The following is an 18629-nucleotide window of genomic DNA, read 5'->3' as shown; positions in this document are numbered from 1 at the left end:
AACTTTTTATGTTATTTTCTGCACTTATTACTTTGCTATCAGCATTTATGTTGCAGCTCCTTTAAACTTTTTTTTTTTTTATCTGAGGTCATGTCAGGATACTTCAGATAAATGTGGATCCTTCAAAATGACAACAGAATGCCTGAAACCATTTAAATTATTTTAATCACATGATTTAAAATGCTAAAATATGTCCACTATGTTCCTCTCTGACCAGTAGGGGCTGTGGGCTGCCCCCCTCAGCCCCCCCTGTGGTTCATATGACCGAATATACCAGCGCGGTTGATAGTGTCGCCTGTCAGTGTGCGCGTCAGAGCGGAGGAATGAAGCGATGAAGCGGACTGAAGCAACAGCTGCAGTCTCTGCGGTGGAAACGCGCTCGCTGAGATCCCCATTAGCGCTCACTGACAGCTCCGCTTCTAATTACAGCAGGTAAGCTATTTTCATCTGCATCGAAAACTGTTTAAATTATGATTTCTTATTTCTTTCTCTATTTTTCTTTTCTCTCGGGACAGGTGCCTTTAATAAGAAGAGTAATTTAGGAATGACTCGTGTGAACCCGTGAGGAAATTAAAGAGGGTTACAAGTTCAGCAAATACCTGCACTTCAATATTAACATTAATGGCAGTTTTTTCTTCTCACCTGTGCTTTTTAGTAGTCTAATTTTAATACAAGTTTTTCTTTATTAATTTAGGGCTGTAGTGTCTGTCTGTGCCATCACTTTGTATGTCCCTGAATATCAGATAAAAGCTAAATAACGTGACATCGGTCCTTTTTTTTAAATTGCGTTAATTAAAGCTGCAGGTGACAGGGATTCCTGCAGTTTTAACCATGTATAATCCCAAACTGACATTATTTGCACCTTGTGGCACGTTTAAAACACGTAGATACAGCCTGGAAAAAAAAAAAAGATAATTCTCTTTATTTTCTCAGATTCCACGGTTGAAGTTCCAGCTGGAGATGCAGGTGGAGAAGGAAGACACAGTGTAAGAGGAGTTGGGATTATTATCTGTTCATTATGTTCCACCAGCTGACAGATCAAACTGTGAATGGCAGCTGCCAGACATCAGCCTCAGCGTGCAATAAGAGCGCCGATGGAGACGCGCTCCAGCTGCCCACTTTCTCCACCGCGGCCAAAGTCAGAGTCATCATCACCTTCATTCTGTGCGCCGTGTCAGCTGTGTGCAACTTGGTCGTGCTCTGGGCTGCCAGCAACGGCGGCAAGCGCAAGTCCCACGTCAGGATCCTGATAATGAACCTGACAGTCGCGGACCTGCTGGTGACTTTCATCGTGATGCCCGTCGACGCGGTGTGGAACATCACCGTGCAGTGGCAGGCGGGAGACGTCGCCTGCAGGCTGCTGATGTTCATGAAGCTGGTCGCGATGTACTCCTGCGCGTTTGTAACTGTGGTCATTAGTTTGGATAGACAGTCTGCAATTCTCAATCCTCTGGGCATCAGTGAGGCCAAGAGGAAGAGCAAAATCATGTTGACTGTGGCCTGGACCATGAGTGTGATCCTCTCCCTCCCTCAGGTAGGATGAAGCACGGTTTGCATGTTCTGACTGACACTCTGGGGATTTACTTCAAACACATCTCACTCCACACACTACTCTGCACTGAGCTGCTGGCTGCTGCTTCAATAACTTTACCAATGACTGTAAATAATAAAGTAGTTCGTTGCAAAGGAAAGTACAGTAACTTTTGCATTACTTTTCAGTATCTGCTTTAATTCTCTAATTACTGGACACACAGCCATGTAGTGTGACTGTATTATTCTAATGTAGTTTTTATGGCAAGAAAAATGTGTTTTTCTGCGGACTCTGTCTACAGCAGTTCATACACCTGCAGCTTCTCCAAACTCACTGCCATCTACTGAAAGTAAGACACTGACCATCGATAAATACTTCATACAACCCCACTTAAAAAAAACCAAGCTCCATCTATGCCTTTATGTTATTAACACGTAACCACTGTCAGCATATCAGAATAGTTGAAAAGTTTGGTATATTGAAATAACAAATAGCAAGCTTCAGACATTGAGGTTTGGGCAACATTGTTCACCTTGACACTTTTAGCATGCGCCATTGTATGCTTTACAATAAGGCTCCCACTTGACAGTTACAAATGTTAACTAATAAATTAGTAAAATTAATTAGAAGTAAGCAGTAACTAGATCCTGCCAAATAATGATCCCTCGCTGATGTATGATAACTGTTATAACTTGTTTATTAATGATTTATAGAGTGTTTACAACCTAAAGCAGTAAGCAAGAGAATCAAATCTTGTTAAGAAACCAGAATAAGTGCTACACATGTGTTCTCCTCCAGTGAATTCAGTTTGGTTAGTTTTGTTGAAAAGGGAGATGCAGGTTAATTAAATTATCTGTTAAGTCAGTGGAAGAAAGAAAGGAAAAAAAAACACTCAGGAAATTAAGGTGAAAAAATCACACTCGCACAATAGATGCACACAGGCTCACTAATTACACAGTGCTGCTGTGCAGTACAGTTTGTAAAAGACTAAACTGAAACACGCAAAATGATGCAATTTGCTGCTACCTGTTGTGTTCAAAGTGTCAGTTTAACTGACTCAGTTTAAGTCTTATTGTAAAAAATGGTTGCAAGCTTTTGGTTTACAAGTTGTGGGAAGCTTCACAGTACTCAACCGGAAATTATTTCCTCTGGCACATGCAAGCAGAAGGCCCTGGTTGTGAAACAAAAATGTAAAATTCATAAAAGTCCTTGAAATGGTTTGAGCTGCAGAGCAAAAATGAGGCAGCTGCTTGCACTGATCAAATTTCTGATCAGGTGTAGCATGATGTCCAACGATCTCTGACCCTGACAGGCAAATATCAGGAATGCTTATTAACTACCAGGTGTGTGATCACCTTTTTATTTTTTTTGGCTTCATCCTGTGGACTGGACCACACTGGGGTGAAAGAAGTCCTCCCATAAGGCATCAGAAACTTTTACTTTTGCAGATAAAAAATGCCGATACAAGAAAACCCACACTTCTAATAATATATCAGTTCATACTATAGCTTAGCAACCTCTCCTTTGATTAAAAAAAACAAAAAAAACATTACAAACCCATCAACCTTGACTGAAGAAAAATACTATATCTCAATGTCTGTGTCAGAGTAGATCACAGTGTGCATTCTCTTCTAAGTGTCTTTTAAAAGTGAGAGAAAGAGCCTGCTATTCTATACTCTTCTGTTATATCCACAAGTTCCTCTCATGCTCCTTCCACCTCATCACTCTTATTCCTTTGAAGTTATTTGTGAAGCATGTTTTGGCTCCCTGTAGCCACTGTGAAAATTTAGCCGTCAGGGGCAAGTGCACTGTTAAACATCCTACAGAGACAACAGAACACCACATCTGCCTTCACGCTGGATACAGGCTAGTAGGTCTCTCATTTCCTTCACAACCTGTCTTCCTACTGATTCCAAGCAGGGCATCTCTTGTCAGTTAATTTTCCTTCAACATTAAGCCACTCTTACATCTATCATCAACTATACATTACTATTTGTTAATGCTGGCTTCAAATATAACCTTTAACTTTGCGCATCATTCTTAATCTCACAGTTATGTTCAAGATCTGATGGTTGACTGCCTTCCACTTAAAATAAACTCTTAAATGCACAATTAAATTATGCCTCCAAATAGTTTTTATCTGTATAATCTCAAACATTTAACCAACTAAAACCTAACCAAGTAGTTTTCATACCAGTCCTTAATAACAGCATTACTCTTCTCATCTAACTATCATCCAGAAAATAAATAAGCCATAATAAAAAAAAGACCATGTAGAGTGATAACACTTACAGCAAGTAGAAATAAACAGTTAAAGTAATGAATACTGTATATGTGAAGGTTTTTCCGAGCACGTAGTTAATAATTTCTCACAGCGTGGGATCACATCGTGATAATGCAATTAAATATAATAAATAAATAACAATAATAATAATAAATTATATATAATAGCGTGGGCATTATTATCCTATATGAAGCACAAGCCTGTCATCATGTCAGTCATACATGATGATGGATACAGCACTTGTCCATCTGAATGACTCACAGTTTCAGGTCACTTCATGTTTTTCACAGGTGGCTACACTGACTGTACGGCATACAGATACTACTTTTGTGATCTTTGTGACCCAGCCAGTATTTTTCACACCCACATATCTGTGATGGTTATTATTTCAGGAAGTATGTGTAAAATGTCACTCAGAGCACTTTTTTTTTTTAAAGAAATTGAGAGCGATGACTCATAGATGACTCCATTGTCACACCATTGACAGGAAAGGTAAAAAGAAATGTTCGACTGAGATCCACGTGTGCATGACAAGACAAAGATCATCTGACATCTATTCAAGTCAAAGCAGCTGGCATCACATTCATGAAAAGGCAATAATGAGAAATGTTGGAAAAAGATTACCTTGAGATATACTTGCAATTTCCTCTTATTTATTTACTACTCAATTATTTAATTATTCAACCTTATGTGTATATATTATGTATATGTATACATACACATATATAGCCCCTCCTCCCTTTGGGAGTGGTGGTGGTGGTGGGTGGAGCTTCCTCAAGCTCAGGTCCCCTTCCAGAGGCTTGGGAGTTTGGGGGTTCTGCGCAGTATCTTAGCTGTTCCTAGGATTTTGCTCTCTGGACAGCGACCTCTGATGGTGTACCTGGAATCTGCTGGAGCCACTTTGCCAGTCTGTGGGTCACAGCCCCCAGTGCTCCGATCATCACCGGAGCCACTGTTGCCTTCACTCCCCACATCTTCTCCAGCTCCTCTTTTAGCCCTTGGTATTTTTCGAGCTTCTCGTGTTCCTTCTTCCTGATGTTGCTGTCGCTCGGGATTGCGACATCTATCAACACTGCCTGTTTCTGTCATCAGTCAATCAACATGATGTCCGGTTGGTTAGCCATCACCAGTTTGTCAGATCTGAAAGTCCCACAGGATCTTGGCTCAACCACCTAAGGAGGTGTCTTCCATTCTGACTGAGGGACCACAGGCCAATCCTCAGTGCAGATGTTCCTGTACACTATGCCAGCTATCTATCTATCTATCTATCTATCTATCTATCTATCTATCTATCTGTACATATATATAAATACATATATAACGAACTGAACAGAGGACAGATAGTGTAACAATAATGTGTGGAGCGCACTCTACCAAGTGAGCTCAGTCTCTCAGTTTCTTCACAGCAATAAATCTCAACATACTGACAAATACCAAGATTTACTTACTTAACTTATTTACTTACTTTACGTACGTACTTACTTAATATGTTGCATGCATCACCTTTTCACAGTGTTTGACATGAGCTGTCATTATTTCCTGGGCCAGTGTGTAAAGTAACAGGTAATTTTGCAGATTTCATGACAGCACAGCTACCTACATGCGATGTGTCCTGATTTAGACTTTGTTAACCTTCATCTTTCACAGTCTGGTTTTAGCTACTGACAGTGTGAACCGAGCAGCCTGGGAGAAGTGACAGGAAAGGCAATGGCACATTTTTTTGTTATTTTACAAACAGCCTAGTCTCAGTGGCCCTTGCTGCTGTTCATCTGAAGACTTTTCTCAGAGCAGGTGACTGAAGTAATAACAACAGGGTGAAATAAGAGTCCTCTCTAGCCACATGTTGTAAATGTTACCAAAAAGGGCCTGTAAGTGATGTTAAAATTCTGCCTGACTAACCCACTAAACTATTATTTCTGTCTTTTATGAGAGAAATAGACAAGCTAAATCACACTTAACACCACAGTAGTTTCTGTCCTCACTGTAATTTGTCGATTGGCTGATACTCTACTCTCTTAAGAAGGGAATAACCAAAAACTGCTGACCTCTGATAACACTTTACTCCTGAGAAACTTCTGCAAATGTTCTTCAAAAGGCAGTTATCTTAAAGACCTTTTTGATGTTTATTTTTAAACCTTTGAAAGATCAAAAGAGAACAAACCCCTGTAGCCTGTCTGACACTGCTGTAGTGTTGTGAAACACGGAGCCTGTGATGGATGCACAACTGAGACAAAAGTATCTACTCATAACTTGTTTTTGTTATGTGCTTCCATTTGTACATTTTTGCAACATTTTCATCACTGGCTACATGACGTAACTGATTTGGACAAGTAGCTATAAGTTATTATTCAGCAGTTTTACCAGCTCAAACAATGAGAGAGGTGGGGAGTGAATGAAGTGAGGGGTTGGCGTTAGCGAGAACCAAGCAGTGAACCAGAAGGATAAAACTCTATTTTCTGTTCATTTTGCCATGGTTACATTCTGCAGCAAAAAAAAGAATCAGCCTATTCCCACACAAAATGTTGGCTTTTGTGTGAGTGCTGCCAAAGCAAACCTTCACCCTGCGCTACGTCCTCAGTCTGCTCTGCCTCTGTGTTTATAGCTGTCAAAGACAGAGAGCAGAGGAAAGAGATGCAGACAGTGATGTAACCATCGGACGAACGTTTTTACAGAATCCAAACCTCACAACCTGTGCACTGTTATTGACTGGAGGCTGCACATCACAGCCCAAATGTCCCAAGTACAACAAAATATGAGAAAACACTTAAAATACACTTCCAGTGGATCATAAGTGATGACTGAGAGGAATTATCTTGTGTGAGTCTACAAATTGTTTTGTTGTTGTTGATTATTTGCTCTAAGTCTGTGTTCAGAATATTATCAACAGTGCTTCAAAAAAGAAAAAAAGTCTCCCTGTCATGTGGCAAATACAGTGCAGAGCAACTATTTCTGTGCACCTCCTCCCACTGATTTTGTTTTTTTTAAATCTTGAAACAATGGCTTTATGCTGTAGTTATTTAGCCGTAATGAGGCTATTGTATGGTTAATTTAAAGAATTTAATTTCACGAAAAAAATGCACCCTCACTACTACAAACGATATTTCATATAAATTCTTCACAATAAAAGTCTCCTGTTATTAAGTTATTAAATTTTTTTTGTTGTGAAGCAGTAAAATAATGTTTTTCAGTAATGTTAGAGTGACACGACTCCTATACACCTGAAAGCAAACATGAAACAATGGAAAGTACATCAATTTAACAGTAAATCCTCATTCAAATACCATTTAATACATTACCTAAGCAGCTGATTAATTCTCTGGTGTTGCTCATGTATAATGTTGGCCTGTGATACTAATTTATGACGGGAATTCCTCCTACTCCTCCACCACCCAGACCTCCATAAAGGACGCACGTCCTGATCTGGCACTGAGCATTGGTAGTGGACGTACTGTAGATTCTGAATGGTGAAATCACTGGCTTGGCTGAACCAGAGAATAAAAGCAGGATATAGCTCAGCAAAAAAAAGTTGACTCAGTTTTGGCTACAGGGCAGTGCAAGACCATCCGCTAAAACAGCTGAGCCATCTGTTACTGCATCATCTTACAAGTTCTAAGACAGAGGAGAACATTATTGCCTACCGCTCACATAATTACTCAAGACTAGTAAAATCTGGCCTCAAGCTGCAGGAGAAGAAACCCTGTACAGCGTCTTCAAACAACTTTCTGGTCCATACCTCATTTTCTCACTGGTAACCTGTGGCAACCAGCCCTCAGCCACACGGGCCCTTCCGTTTTCTTTCATTCAGTGCTATATTATCAGCGTCAGTTCAGTCTAATTCATGCTGGTGAAATTTACTTTCAGGGCTTTAGTTTTGTTAGACAGGACTGTGATGAAGAACAGGAGTGGAGGATGAGATGTTAAATTTTAATGCATTTATAAAATACCAACCTGCAGTTGATCTCAGGATTGGATGACTGACATTTAGTCATATTACTACCAAGTATAGGCCTAATACAAAGGCTGCTGGACCACTTAACCGAATACTGGACAACCTGACATTGTCTCCACTGTGGACCAAATCTACATTTACCAATTTTATTAAGTGTTTATCAGGTAGAAAATGTAGGAAAAACTCATATATATATATATATTTAAATGCTAGAATATGATATACTGCAACACTACTGTTTGTATTCTATTCTTTACTTTTTTCTTCTTTATCAGATTGTTGAGTGTAAAGAAAAATAAAATGTCATGCACAGAAGTTTGATATGCAAGTCATTTCTACTCCAAGCTTTGCAACTGTACAGACATCTGGAGAACCTTCAGCATCAAACTTTTAAGTTGAAGACATTCTGTCATGGAGAAGCAGAGGCAAACAAGCGAGCTGGCATGTTTCCAGGGGTGTATTTGAGTTATATATGACAGCGTGAAGCTCACAGTGGAAAACTGAATGAGATCATGTAGGATTTGCAGCTCTGAACTCTTTAATGTTAAATGTAGTGAAGTTTTTAATCAGAAAGTTAAAAGAAGGATTTGTCCAAACTGTTCATAATACCAACATTTTTGGTTGGTAAAATGTCCCAAGCACAGTTGAATAATGTTGCAGATTATGCCTTTTAAGTGGTCTATTAGTTCTTTAATTAATTATTTGATCATGGAGCAACTCAAGACAGACGTATTGTGTATGTAACCAGTATTTGCAATGAAATAGGTTAAGAGGCTAATAGACAGTTACACCAATATCTTACATATGGGCTCTTCAAGGAGGATAGTAAGTAAACCAAAGACACTGTTTAGTGAAACCAAGAAGAATGGATTTATTCCACAGCCAAATATAACTAATGTTTACTTTTCACATATATCAACTTGGCTTATCCAACAGTAATAAAAAAATATACTCTTAAAAAAATTAAAGAATTTGAATGTATCCCTTTTTTCTTTTTTTTGGTTCTTATTTACTTCCTCTTCAGATGCAACTTTTTCTTTTTTTTCCTTGATGGGTTTTCCTTGAAAGTTCAGTTCAGTCAAGTCAGTAGGTTCAGTTTTTTTCAGTCAGCTACGTAGTTTTAGTTCAGTTAGGGGCCACTTTTTCTTTGTATATTTTGCTTAAGCTTATCTGCAAATCCAAGCGGAGATCTGGTACATCTAAGTCCAGCGGCGTCTGGTCTCTGACTCCCCACACCTGACAGCAGTGGTTGTTGTCCCTCCCTCTGGCTGAAGATCCTCTGCCGACCCGGAAAAAAACCCAACCTGCACACCATACAAGTTAACTTCAGTTAATGTCCAATTTATAATAGTGTGCAGTTTAATGTCAAAATCTTACAGTTATCTTCTAACCTCTCATTAGCTTGTTGCTGACTCAGCTGTTCACAACAACCATAAAATACACCCACAACTTCAAAATAAAATTCACGAGGCAATAGTTTTTGCTAGCAGTAACATCTCATATCTCATATCACTTCTCAGAAAATTCACACAACACTATTTTTATACAGTGCATCTATTTTAGTCACACAGGACACGCTTCTCCGATTGTTTTTTTCATACACATTCATTAACTGAGCATCAGCTAACATTGCTTTTCAAGCTAGCACCAAAACAAACAAACAAACAAACAAAAGAAACACTCACCGGAGAATTGTCATCCGAAACACATCTAATAATGATCCTCCTTCATCCTGCTGTAAACAATGTTATCCTGGAACAAGTTAAGCGTCTTCTGGACAACTTTAACAACAAGTTTTCTCTTCACTCTTTTGCTCCTCATGTGTCGCTGGACTCCTTTCGTTTTTCTTCCGTGTTCTGCGCTTTCTCCTCCCCCTTTCTCCTCCATATCGCGACTCCCTACAGGTGCATTTTGCAGGCTTAGCGCCACCCTCAGGATTTTGCATCAAACTGCAATAATAACTCTACTATTCCGTTCAACTAAATATCTGTTAAAAGTGTGAATTAGTGCATAGACAACAATCAATGAAGGTTTAACTTGAACTGTAACATACAAAAAACTATATACAGAGTTTAAAAGTAAGGTGTAGAGTATCTGTTAAATTACATGTTACATGTATAATGGTGGTATGCCTCGCCCCCTAAACTTTAACCACACCCCCTTTCATCACTCATGAACAGTTTGTAGTTGAACATGACTGCAGGCGTTATTAGACTTTGCAGAAAGTTCCTTTTCCATTGATGTGACTTACTCCCACCCTCTACACTTTATCCACTGACGTCAAGTATTTGTATGTTTATGTTGCCAGTTCACAGTTGCTTTAATTAAAAGCGGAAAGGCTTCCTATAGGGTTAAAATTAGCGCTTGTTAACCGCCACTCCAGTTTATGTAAGCTGGAGAGGAACATAGGTACTTTGTTTTCCTACTTTTCTACATAACCTTTGATGTGTGTAGAACATCATGGAAGGTTAAGACAATTTGCTGTAAAGATTTCTGTAACCAGCAGCTGAACCTTTTTTTTTCTGCTTGGCATCTGATTATAGTAGGCGTTAAACCTCCAGAAGATTTAATGAGCTGTCTAATGAGAGTCAAATGGTATTTTCTTTAGCTTCGGAGAAAGTCTTAGTTTGTCATTGTGCTGAGGTGATAATATGTGTTTATAAATATACTGTAGATCTAGTTCTGTATTGTGCTTTCATCATTTCTGTAAAGCATTTTGCAGGACGTCTCCATATGGCTTCATGTGCAAATTGTTTATTTTACATGAACGCCTGCAAAAACTAATACAATACATGAACCATAAATGTCATGCAGATATGCAGCTGGTTATGTTTTACACTAAAGCAACTTGAAATTCTGTTATATTTTATAATTCATTACTATCATCATCATTATTATGCAGCTTTGCTGGATGAAGCTCCTGAAGCAGGAGCGGGAGAGAGGAGAGACTGGCCACAAAGCTCCACCTCAACCCGACTGAACTGGACTGAGGTGCAGCTTCAACCTGTGCACACAATTATGCACAGGTTATCCACCCAGCATCATACTCTGACCGCTCTACCTTTTTCTCCCTGGTTGGATTGTTCTCGTGGTCAGATATAACAATATAAGATCATAATTGCTCAATCTTTGTTTTTCTGGATCCCAATAAACAGACGCAAACACTACAGGTGTTCCAGTCATCTCGCTGACTGACTGACTATTAGTGAGAATAATTTTACAAACACACACACAAACTCTGTTTAACCTCAATCTGAGGTTTGACTGAGGTTTTTTTTGGGTCCCCTGCTGAAACTGTTGCCTCCGCGACCCAATTTCAGATAAGCGGTTGATGGATGGATGGATGGAAGGAGTACGTGCAACTTACTTGTGGAGGTCAGAAGAGTTTTCAAAATAGAGATCTCAGTGTTTTTCAGGGGGCACAGCAGCACTTCATCATATAACTGTTGTCTTTTTTTTACATTTCTCTGTGGCGAAATGTGGCCAGGGATTGTTGCTGTAAGCTGCACCTTGTTCTGGGTTTTACACCATTTTATTGCATTGTGGCCAAAAGTCAGCTGGTGCTTATTTTTCTTCGAGGCAGCTGGCAACTTGTTGAGGTGCTCATCTAGACTAGCTGTAATGAAGGTATAATGTGACAAGTAGTGAAGTAAAAAGTAGGTTACTGAAATATATACTCAAGGACATGAAAAGCACTTTGAAGGGGAGGGTGACAGACAGTGTTCTCAAACTGCAAACTCACGGTTAGATGTCACTAAATCCTACAAAGTCTGTGTGAAGTTCTTCAGTTCCAGTTGCAGCTGGACCCTCAGACAGGGCTCCACACTGGAGACAGATGAGTGAATACTATTAAGTGGATATATTTCTGTCTAGGAGAAGGAGGAGAAGAAGAAGAGACATTTACTACTTTCATGGAGAAAGTGTTTCAAGGAACCTACATTAACATTTCTCACAGGGCCTCTTTGTATCGTAGCTGTCTGAACAGTTACTCAGGACTCCAGTAATACACTCAAGGCGGGGCTACAGCACTTAACCTATGGCTTTGCTCCATTAACCAGAGCCTTAATGTTTCAGGATGACACGAACAAAGCTTAGCATCGTTGAGATGCTGCAGTCTTTGTGTAACATCTTTAAATTCTTCCCATTAACATTTTTAGCACATAATATGCAATATTCTTGATATTATTGCAGAATATAACTGCATCCAGTGATGCCAAATCATTCATTCTTTCATATTTTAGGTCTAATTACATGCTGAGCTAGTTTCTATTCAGTTATATTCTTATAGTATCCACTCCTCTGTGTCTGTCACTGATGGATTGTCACATGGATGGAAATGACTGCGGGCTATAACACTCACATAATAAATCATGTTTAAGTCTGTAAGCAGAAGAGCTTACAGAAGAGCTAAAAAGCTTTTTAAATTAGGATACATATTGTGGATTCAACAAAGCAGATTTGGTGCTTGACTCACCCCGTCCAACCCTGCTGCAGCACGTGAAGCACCGGATACAAACCGCAGCAGCCTTAACATCATTTGACTCGGCTCTGTGTTGGAGTCAGCAATCATTTAAATCAAACATACTTTTAAAAGTTTCACAACAGGGTGTCAGAAACTGTAATGCGCAGCTTTACTGGTTTCATGCTGGTTTGAAAATGCACATAAGTGATGACTGCTAAACCACTTTATAAATGTTAGTCACTCTATCTGGGTAATTTAATTAACGTTTAATTAACTGTGATTGTGACTTATAGTGTTTCCGTTTTAAATTAGGCCACCTTTTTCACCATCCTTCAACCTGAAGTCACACGCGCTGTGCAAAAAAGCACATTAAAAACTTGGAAACATACAAAAAACTGTATGTTGATCAGTTTAAATGCACTAATGCATATAGTGTATACAATACTTAAAGTAGGAATATTTATGCATAACAATATATATATGTATAATGTGTGCTTACAGAACATACAGTTCTCCATATACTGTCAAAATCACCTTATGCCATTATAACACACTATAATGCAGTTGTATTAATATTAACATGAATAAATGTCAATTAATGTAAAGCTTTTAAAGGTGTTGCTATTAGATTCTTACACCTCTTTCACCAACATCCACTTTTCCTGTTTCATTTCCCCCTCATGTAGGTTTAAGTTTGGAAACATCATATTATTGCACACTGTGACATTATTATATACTGTATATTCTGTACCAGCTTGTTCAAACATTTCATCAAAGCTACAGTATGCTATATTTACACTGAATTAAATATTTAGGCCTAAAGCCATGACTCATATGGCTTCACTGTTCGATCAGATGGAATTTCTCTGGATGTTCTGAGGCATATTTTCTCGGATTCAGCATGGCATATTTGGTATTTTTGAGGCTTTGTGAGCTTTAGCTTCTCCACTCGAATGTAATATAAATTTTGCCAAACACCGTGATTTTATATTGACTGACAGTGAGTCAGTCAGTATATGGATAAAGACATTTAAAAGTCCTCTCTAAACTTAAAGCTTTGAGAACCATATATGAATGATTGCTAGAAAATATGTATTTTATTTTGACACTTTCCTCTAGGCTTGGAAACTTACGGACTGACTTTGGCCCTACACAGAACAAAGTTTATTCTCTTCCTTTGAAAAATATTCATGCAGAGATCCATATAGGCTATAATGATATAAACAGAAAACACATATTTATCCTGAATGCTCGCCTGGACTGATGCATTGACTCACTTCCTGTGGCTCAGCTGTTGTGCAGCTCAGACTGTGAAGGATATTTATCTTCACTCTGAGGGCCTCAAACAAAATACACTAAATGTCTTGTCGAAAAAATAGCCAGGAGCAACACTGCAGCTCTGTCTATTTTCTCTGCTCAGAGGCTGCCAGGTACACTGAAAATTCATCTCATGTTTTAGCCGTGAGGTCTGTTGAGATTTTGACCACTCTCGAATCTGCCATCAGTTTAAATGATGCCATGTCTCTTAAAAAACAAAACAGAAAAACATAATAAATTATGTTTACCCTGTCTGTAAAAGCAGGATGTTAGAGGAATCGACGACTATTTTCTCATTACCTTAACATAAATATACAAGTTTTATTTATTCTGGTTAATTTAATTTTTAATTTCTAGTATTTATTTTCAGAATGTTTCAGAATGTATTAATATTAATTCTTCTAACTTGAGGGCTTTGAATTGAAATGATGAGTTGAATGAATGTGCCGTATAAATTTTAATCAACCCATTAATTTAAGTTTCTAAAGAAACTTAATTATTATAATATAGAATTACCACAACTTGTCTTCTCAAATTCAGTCAACTTAAATTTTTAAGAGTCTAAGTTTAAGTTAAAACAAATATAGTTCATTTTTACAGCCATAAATAATGAGAAACATACAAGTTGTAGAACATTTTTTTCACCTGTTTCTTGCAGTTATAAAGTCAGCTTATTTTTTTTACCATTCATGGGTTTTTCTGAGCAGAGAAGCAGGAACACAATGAAATGAAGACACTGTCATGGGAGACCTGCAACCTGCACAATTATCTTTTGTGTATTTAAGGACATTTTCATGAGAACACAATTTGCCATCAAATTAACTTAAGCGCTTTAGAGGAAACCCAGGTCTGGGGCTTTTCCTCTGGAGGCTTACCTCACACATCTGTAAGAATTGCAATTACTGGCCTTTACTTTAACAGATGATCAGAAGTGTATATCACCCACTGTGAGTGCAGGATCCCAGATGCCTCATGGGATTGTCTTTGTCTAAATATATTTTTTCTCTCTGATGCTTACAGCCAAAGGCTTTCTCTTTCCAGTGAAAAACATTGATCTTCCTATTGACGTGAACACTTATGTCAGTCTATTAGAAACAGACCAGATACCTTTTCAAAATGTCAAGGACATATTCAGTTGCTGGATAACAGCTCAATACGTCTATTTTATTCATGTGTTTAAATGCCTCACACATTTTAGCCAGTGTCACACTTTGATTGAAAGAGTATAGATCGTTAAAGTCATGTCAGTTAATACCGTGACATGCATTCAAGACTTCAAGAGAAACACTGAAACTCTAGTCCACCTTTATGATAGGACTTTGCAAAGAAAGAATGCTTTGTACTTTAATTGTACTCAGCAATATCACCTTATAATTCTCTCTCTTTCACCCACGTGCACATATATTTAAATTGATGACGGCAGAGCGGCCACATATGGCGTTGACCTGGCTCAAGCTTACAACTATGCCCATACATTCTTAGCTTTCCATTTGGCTACAATGGTTCCTCACATCCCTAACTCAGATCTCTCCGTGATGTCTTTCTCTCCTCATCGAGCTGTGAGGAAGAGACACAAGGAGGGAGGAATTCTATTTACCACATACACATACTTGCTCACTCCAGTGTCAGTTTGAGGAGATGGCAGTTATTGATCATGCAAGGCGTCTGCACAGCCCTATAATGTGATGAGATAATTGAACAATAGTTCTAAAGCAAAGAACCTGATGACTGCTGGTCTATGTGATCTATATTTATAGGTCTATATGTTGGGGTGTTATGGAATCTAACTGATAAAAGAACAACAAAGAAACAATTACATTTGTTTATCATGGAAATGACTGATTGGACATGAGACAGCAATTAGAATCAGCAGTAGATGCCCTGATTAAACTCAATATGTGGTCTGTCGATGGCTGCAGGTACAGTTAGTCCTTTACATGCTCAGGCAGGATATTATTGGGCTTAACTGTGCAGCTTTATAGGATAAATATTATGATACCAGAGGAACAGATTGTTAAAAAGTAGAACCAATTACAAGAGTCTTTCATGATTCATTCACAATTCTATTTCTGTTCCCATTGGTAGTTTGCAACATCTACAGTATTAAAATCATGCAGTGCTATTAATTTTAAAGTTTCGCTGTTTCCATGGCTGGCTTGATATTCATTTTACTGTCCCATCAGACCAGCTGACCAATCAAAGGGGTGTTGCCATCTGGTAACTTCCACATGGGACCACAGCCGGTATAAGAGAATCCAGTGTATATGCCGATGCGAAAGTGCTTCAAACCTGCATTCAGAACAAGAGTTCTCAGTGTTTTGTAACTGAAGGTCCACTATTGATTGTTAAAACATAGAGGGAACAAAGGGAAAAACAAAGCATGACAAAAAAGGAGAAATGGTAAATTGGGTTTTCACCACATTCAAAACATTGTGCTTTTGGACCAGTATCACTGCCTGGCATTTTGAATCCAAGTTTAATGTGTTCAGGGTAATTTCCTTGCAATTTCCGTGCAATTTCTATACACTTTGGAGCTTTTACTGGCACATGGTTGCCTCCTACATCACTTTTTCATTTAAAAAAACAATCCATTTTGTGTCACTGCAATTTGAGGGGTGTTTGTCTCTAAGTGATCATTGGCATGGTGCCTTGGGTAAGAATTAAGAATTAATTGGTTATCTTATACAGTTTATTGGACACACTCATGGTTTCAGCTGTAAGCTCCTCCAGATTTCTCCTTGTCTCCTCCAAGATGCTTTTAGGGATCGTGGACCTCAGTCAGTTTCTGGGGTCACAAAGCAGAGGAGTGATGAATTAGCTAAATGAAAAGCAATGGGCCTCATGCAAGAACTCGTACAAACAGACTTGTTCTTAAGTGGTGCAGGAATCCAGACCTGTCATAGAGTCATGTGCAGTCAGCCAGTCTGCTGTTAACCAAGTATTAGTTTTAAGACATTTTAAGTTTGAAAAATAAATTACACTTCATAATTATGTCAACATTATCATGTTTGACTACATTTCAAATTATAATATGATTGTAAATTTACATATAAAGCCTGTCATTATTCAATGATTTATTATTACCCGCTGTCAGGTGTATTGACAGTATATCTGCACATGCAGTTTATGAAGTCTCTGTTCAGGTGAGCATCTTCACTTATTCTATCCTCTGTCTCCCTGATGAAAACTTCCCCTTTACTCTCTCCTCTCACTACAGTCATCAGTTGCCCCTTACTGTGGCTGTGGCGAGTCTTTTGGGTTTTTTTCTCTTAAGTCGTTTTCATATCGAGACATTTCTTCTTTATTTCAGTGACAGTCCGACCCTTAGGTAACATGACATTAACAGCACTCACTTTTCCCATTTCTTTGCTTTACCAGCTCTTTTAATTTCACTGCTGACGCTCTTAAAATGACAGCTTTTTCTTCATGGAGCTCTGAAAGCAGGATGTCAAACCCCAAATTTATAAAGTTCTTTTTTCTCTTTGATGTAATTTTCATGAATGAACAACTCATGTATTATTCAGACAGGTAGATAATTTAAACGGTTTTCTGATGTTACAAGCATTTATTGAATCTGACGTGGCGTGTTCATATGAGCCCTTTGTATGAAAAGAAGTGAGAGAATTTTAAGACAAAAATATGAAAAATGTTCTTGCATGAGGCCCAATGATTCTATCTGTCTGACTGATGTAGACTTGTCACTAAGAAAAGCTTTTCTTTTCTTTTTATGTAGATGTTTATATTCCACAATGTGACCATCACAGTCCCGGAGAACTTCACCCAGTGTACCACCCACGGCAGTTTTGTCCAGCGCTGGCAGGAGACCCTCTACAATATGTTCACCTTTGTGTGCCTCTTCCTCCTGCCTTTGGTCATCATGATCTTCTGTTACACAAGAATCCTTGTCGAGATATCCAGCCGCATGGCCCGCAGTAACCGTAAGTCTCATGTATTTCCTCCAGACCTGCAGTCAAAGTGTATTTCCTGAGACCCCACCCCTGAAAAAATATGTGTTTTCTTCTCTTCTAGTGCTGTCGAGAGACGTTCATCTCCGCCGCTCCCACAACAACATCCCTAAAGCTCGGATGAGGACGCTTAAGATGAGCATTGTCATTGTGACGTCATTCATCATCTGCTGGACCCCGTACTATCTGCTAGGCCTGTGGTATTGGCTGTTTCCTGAAAAAATGGAGGAGACGGTCTCTCATTCCCTGACTCATATGCTGTTTATCTTTGGCCTCTTCAACGCCTGTCTAGACCCCATTACTTATGGTCTGTTTACCGTTCGTCTTCACCAGGGGCTTAGGAGATGCTGCCCAAGTGCAAACACACGGACTGAAGTAGAAAACAACACTTGCCTTGTACACATGACTCGTCTGTCATCTCACAGGCAGAATGCCTCCGCTAGCCACAACACAGACATAGAGGAAGGAAACGACAACAGCAGCATGAAAAGTGGCTCAAGGCCGATAATCCCAATAAGCAAGATGTAAAGGCTTTTCAATTTCAGTTTCAATAAAAAGAATCTCTGCTCTTAATCAATGGTGCACTTTGTCCTTCTCTATAGATCAAAGTGAGCTCAGTGATTTTGCTTTCAAATGCTGAGCCACAAAAATTCAGTGCTCTTTTGTCAGATGAATCTGTTCATTTTTGTTCCACTGATGTAACTGATGCTCTGTTACAGCTCAGCCTCGGTTTTTTCGTCCCGCATTTTGTCAGATCAGATTTTGAGAGTGATGCAGAGCGACGCCATGATTCACTGAATGTTTCACACACTGCTATTTGGATTTTCACAAAGCTTAAAGGGATTGTTCCGATGTTTTAAAGTGGGGTTGTATGTGGTACTTATCCATTGACAGTGTATGACCTGCAGAGGAAGGTGGCATGCTCCCCAGTTTGGAGACGCAGCAGGAGTGTCTGTGTACGAAACAATGCACTGCTGTGGACAGGGTCAGGAACAAAAGGTGTTTTAGCCACCTAAATACATCAACATCAGTTTAGGTGTACACAGAATATTTTCACCAGCCCTTTCCAATCCAAACTCCATGGGTGAAATCAGTAATTTTACACTGCAGAACATCTGTTT

General features: G+C 38.9%; 1 protein-coding gene across 1 annotated transcript; it reads left to right on the top strand.

Annotated features, from left to right (window-relative positions):
- Positions 1-311: 311 nt before the first annotated feature.
- On the top strand, positions 312-18378 carry gnrhr4 (gonadotropin releasing hormone receptor 4). Its single transcript, XM_084733557.1, has 4 exons — positions 312-432; positions 934-1534; positions 17277-17481; positions 17573-18378. Exons 2-4 carry the CDS (start codon positions 1019-1021, stop codon positions 18034-18036), a joined length of 1185 nt encoding a protein of 394 aa, XP_084589683.1. The 5' UTR covers positions 312-432; positions 934-1018; the 3' UTR covers positions 18037-18378.
- Positions 18379-18629: the final 251 nt, after the last annotated feature.

This window comes from Lutjanus erythropterus, chromosome 13 (genome assembly GCF_056507025.1).
Source record: "Lutjanus erythropterus isolate fLutEry1 chromosome 13, fLutEry1.hap2, whole genome shotgun sequence".
NCBI classification, from domain to species: Eukaryota; Metazoa; Chordata; class Actinopteri; order Lutjaniformes; family Lutjanidae; genus Lutjanus; species Lutjanus erythropterus.
Note: the sequence above shows the minus strand (reverse complement) of the source record. Positions and strands in the feature narration are given on the sequence as shown.

Coding starts and splice junctions, on each gene's coding strand:
- gnrhr4 (XM_084733557.1), top strand. CDS start 1,019: ATGTTCCACCAGCTGACAGATCAAACTGTGAATGGCAGCTGCCAGACA. Junction 1,535..17,276: donor TGATCCTCTCCCTCCCTCAG/GTAGGATGAAGC, acceptor CTTTTTATGTAG/ATGTTTATATTCCACAATGT. Junction 17,482..17,572: donor CCGCATGGCCCGCAGTAACC/GTAAGTCTCATG, acceptor CTTCTCTTCTAG/TGCTGTCGAGAGACGTTCAT.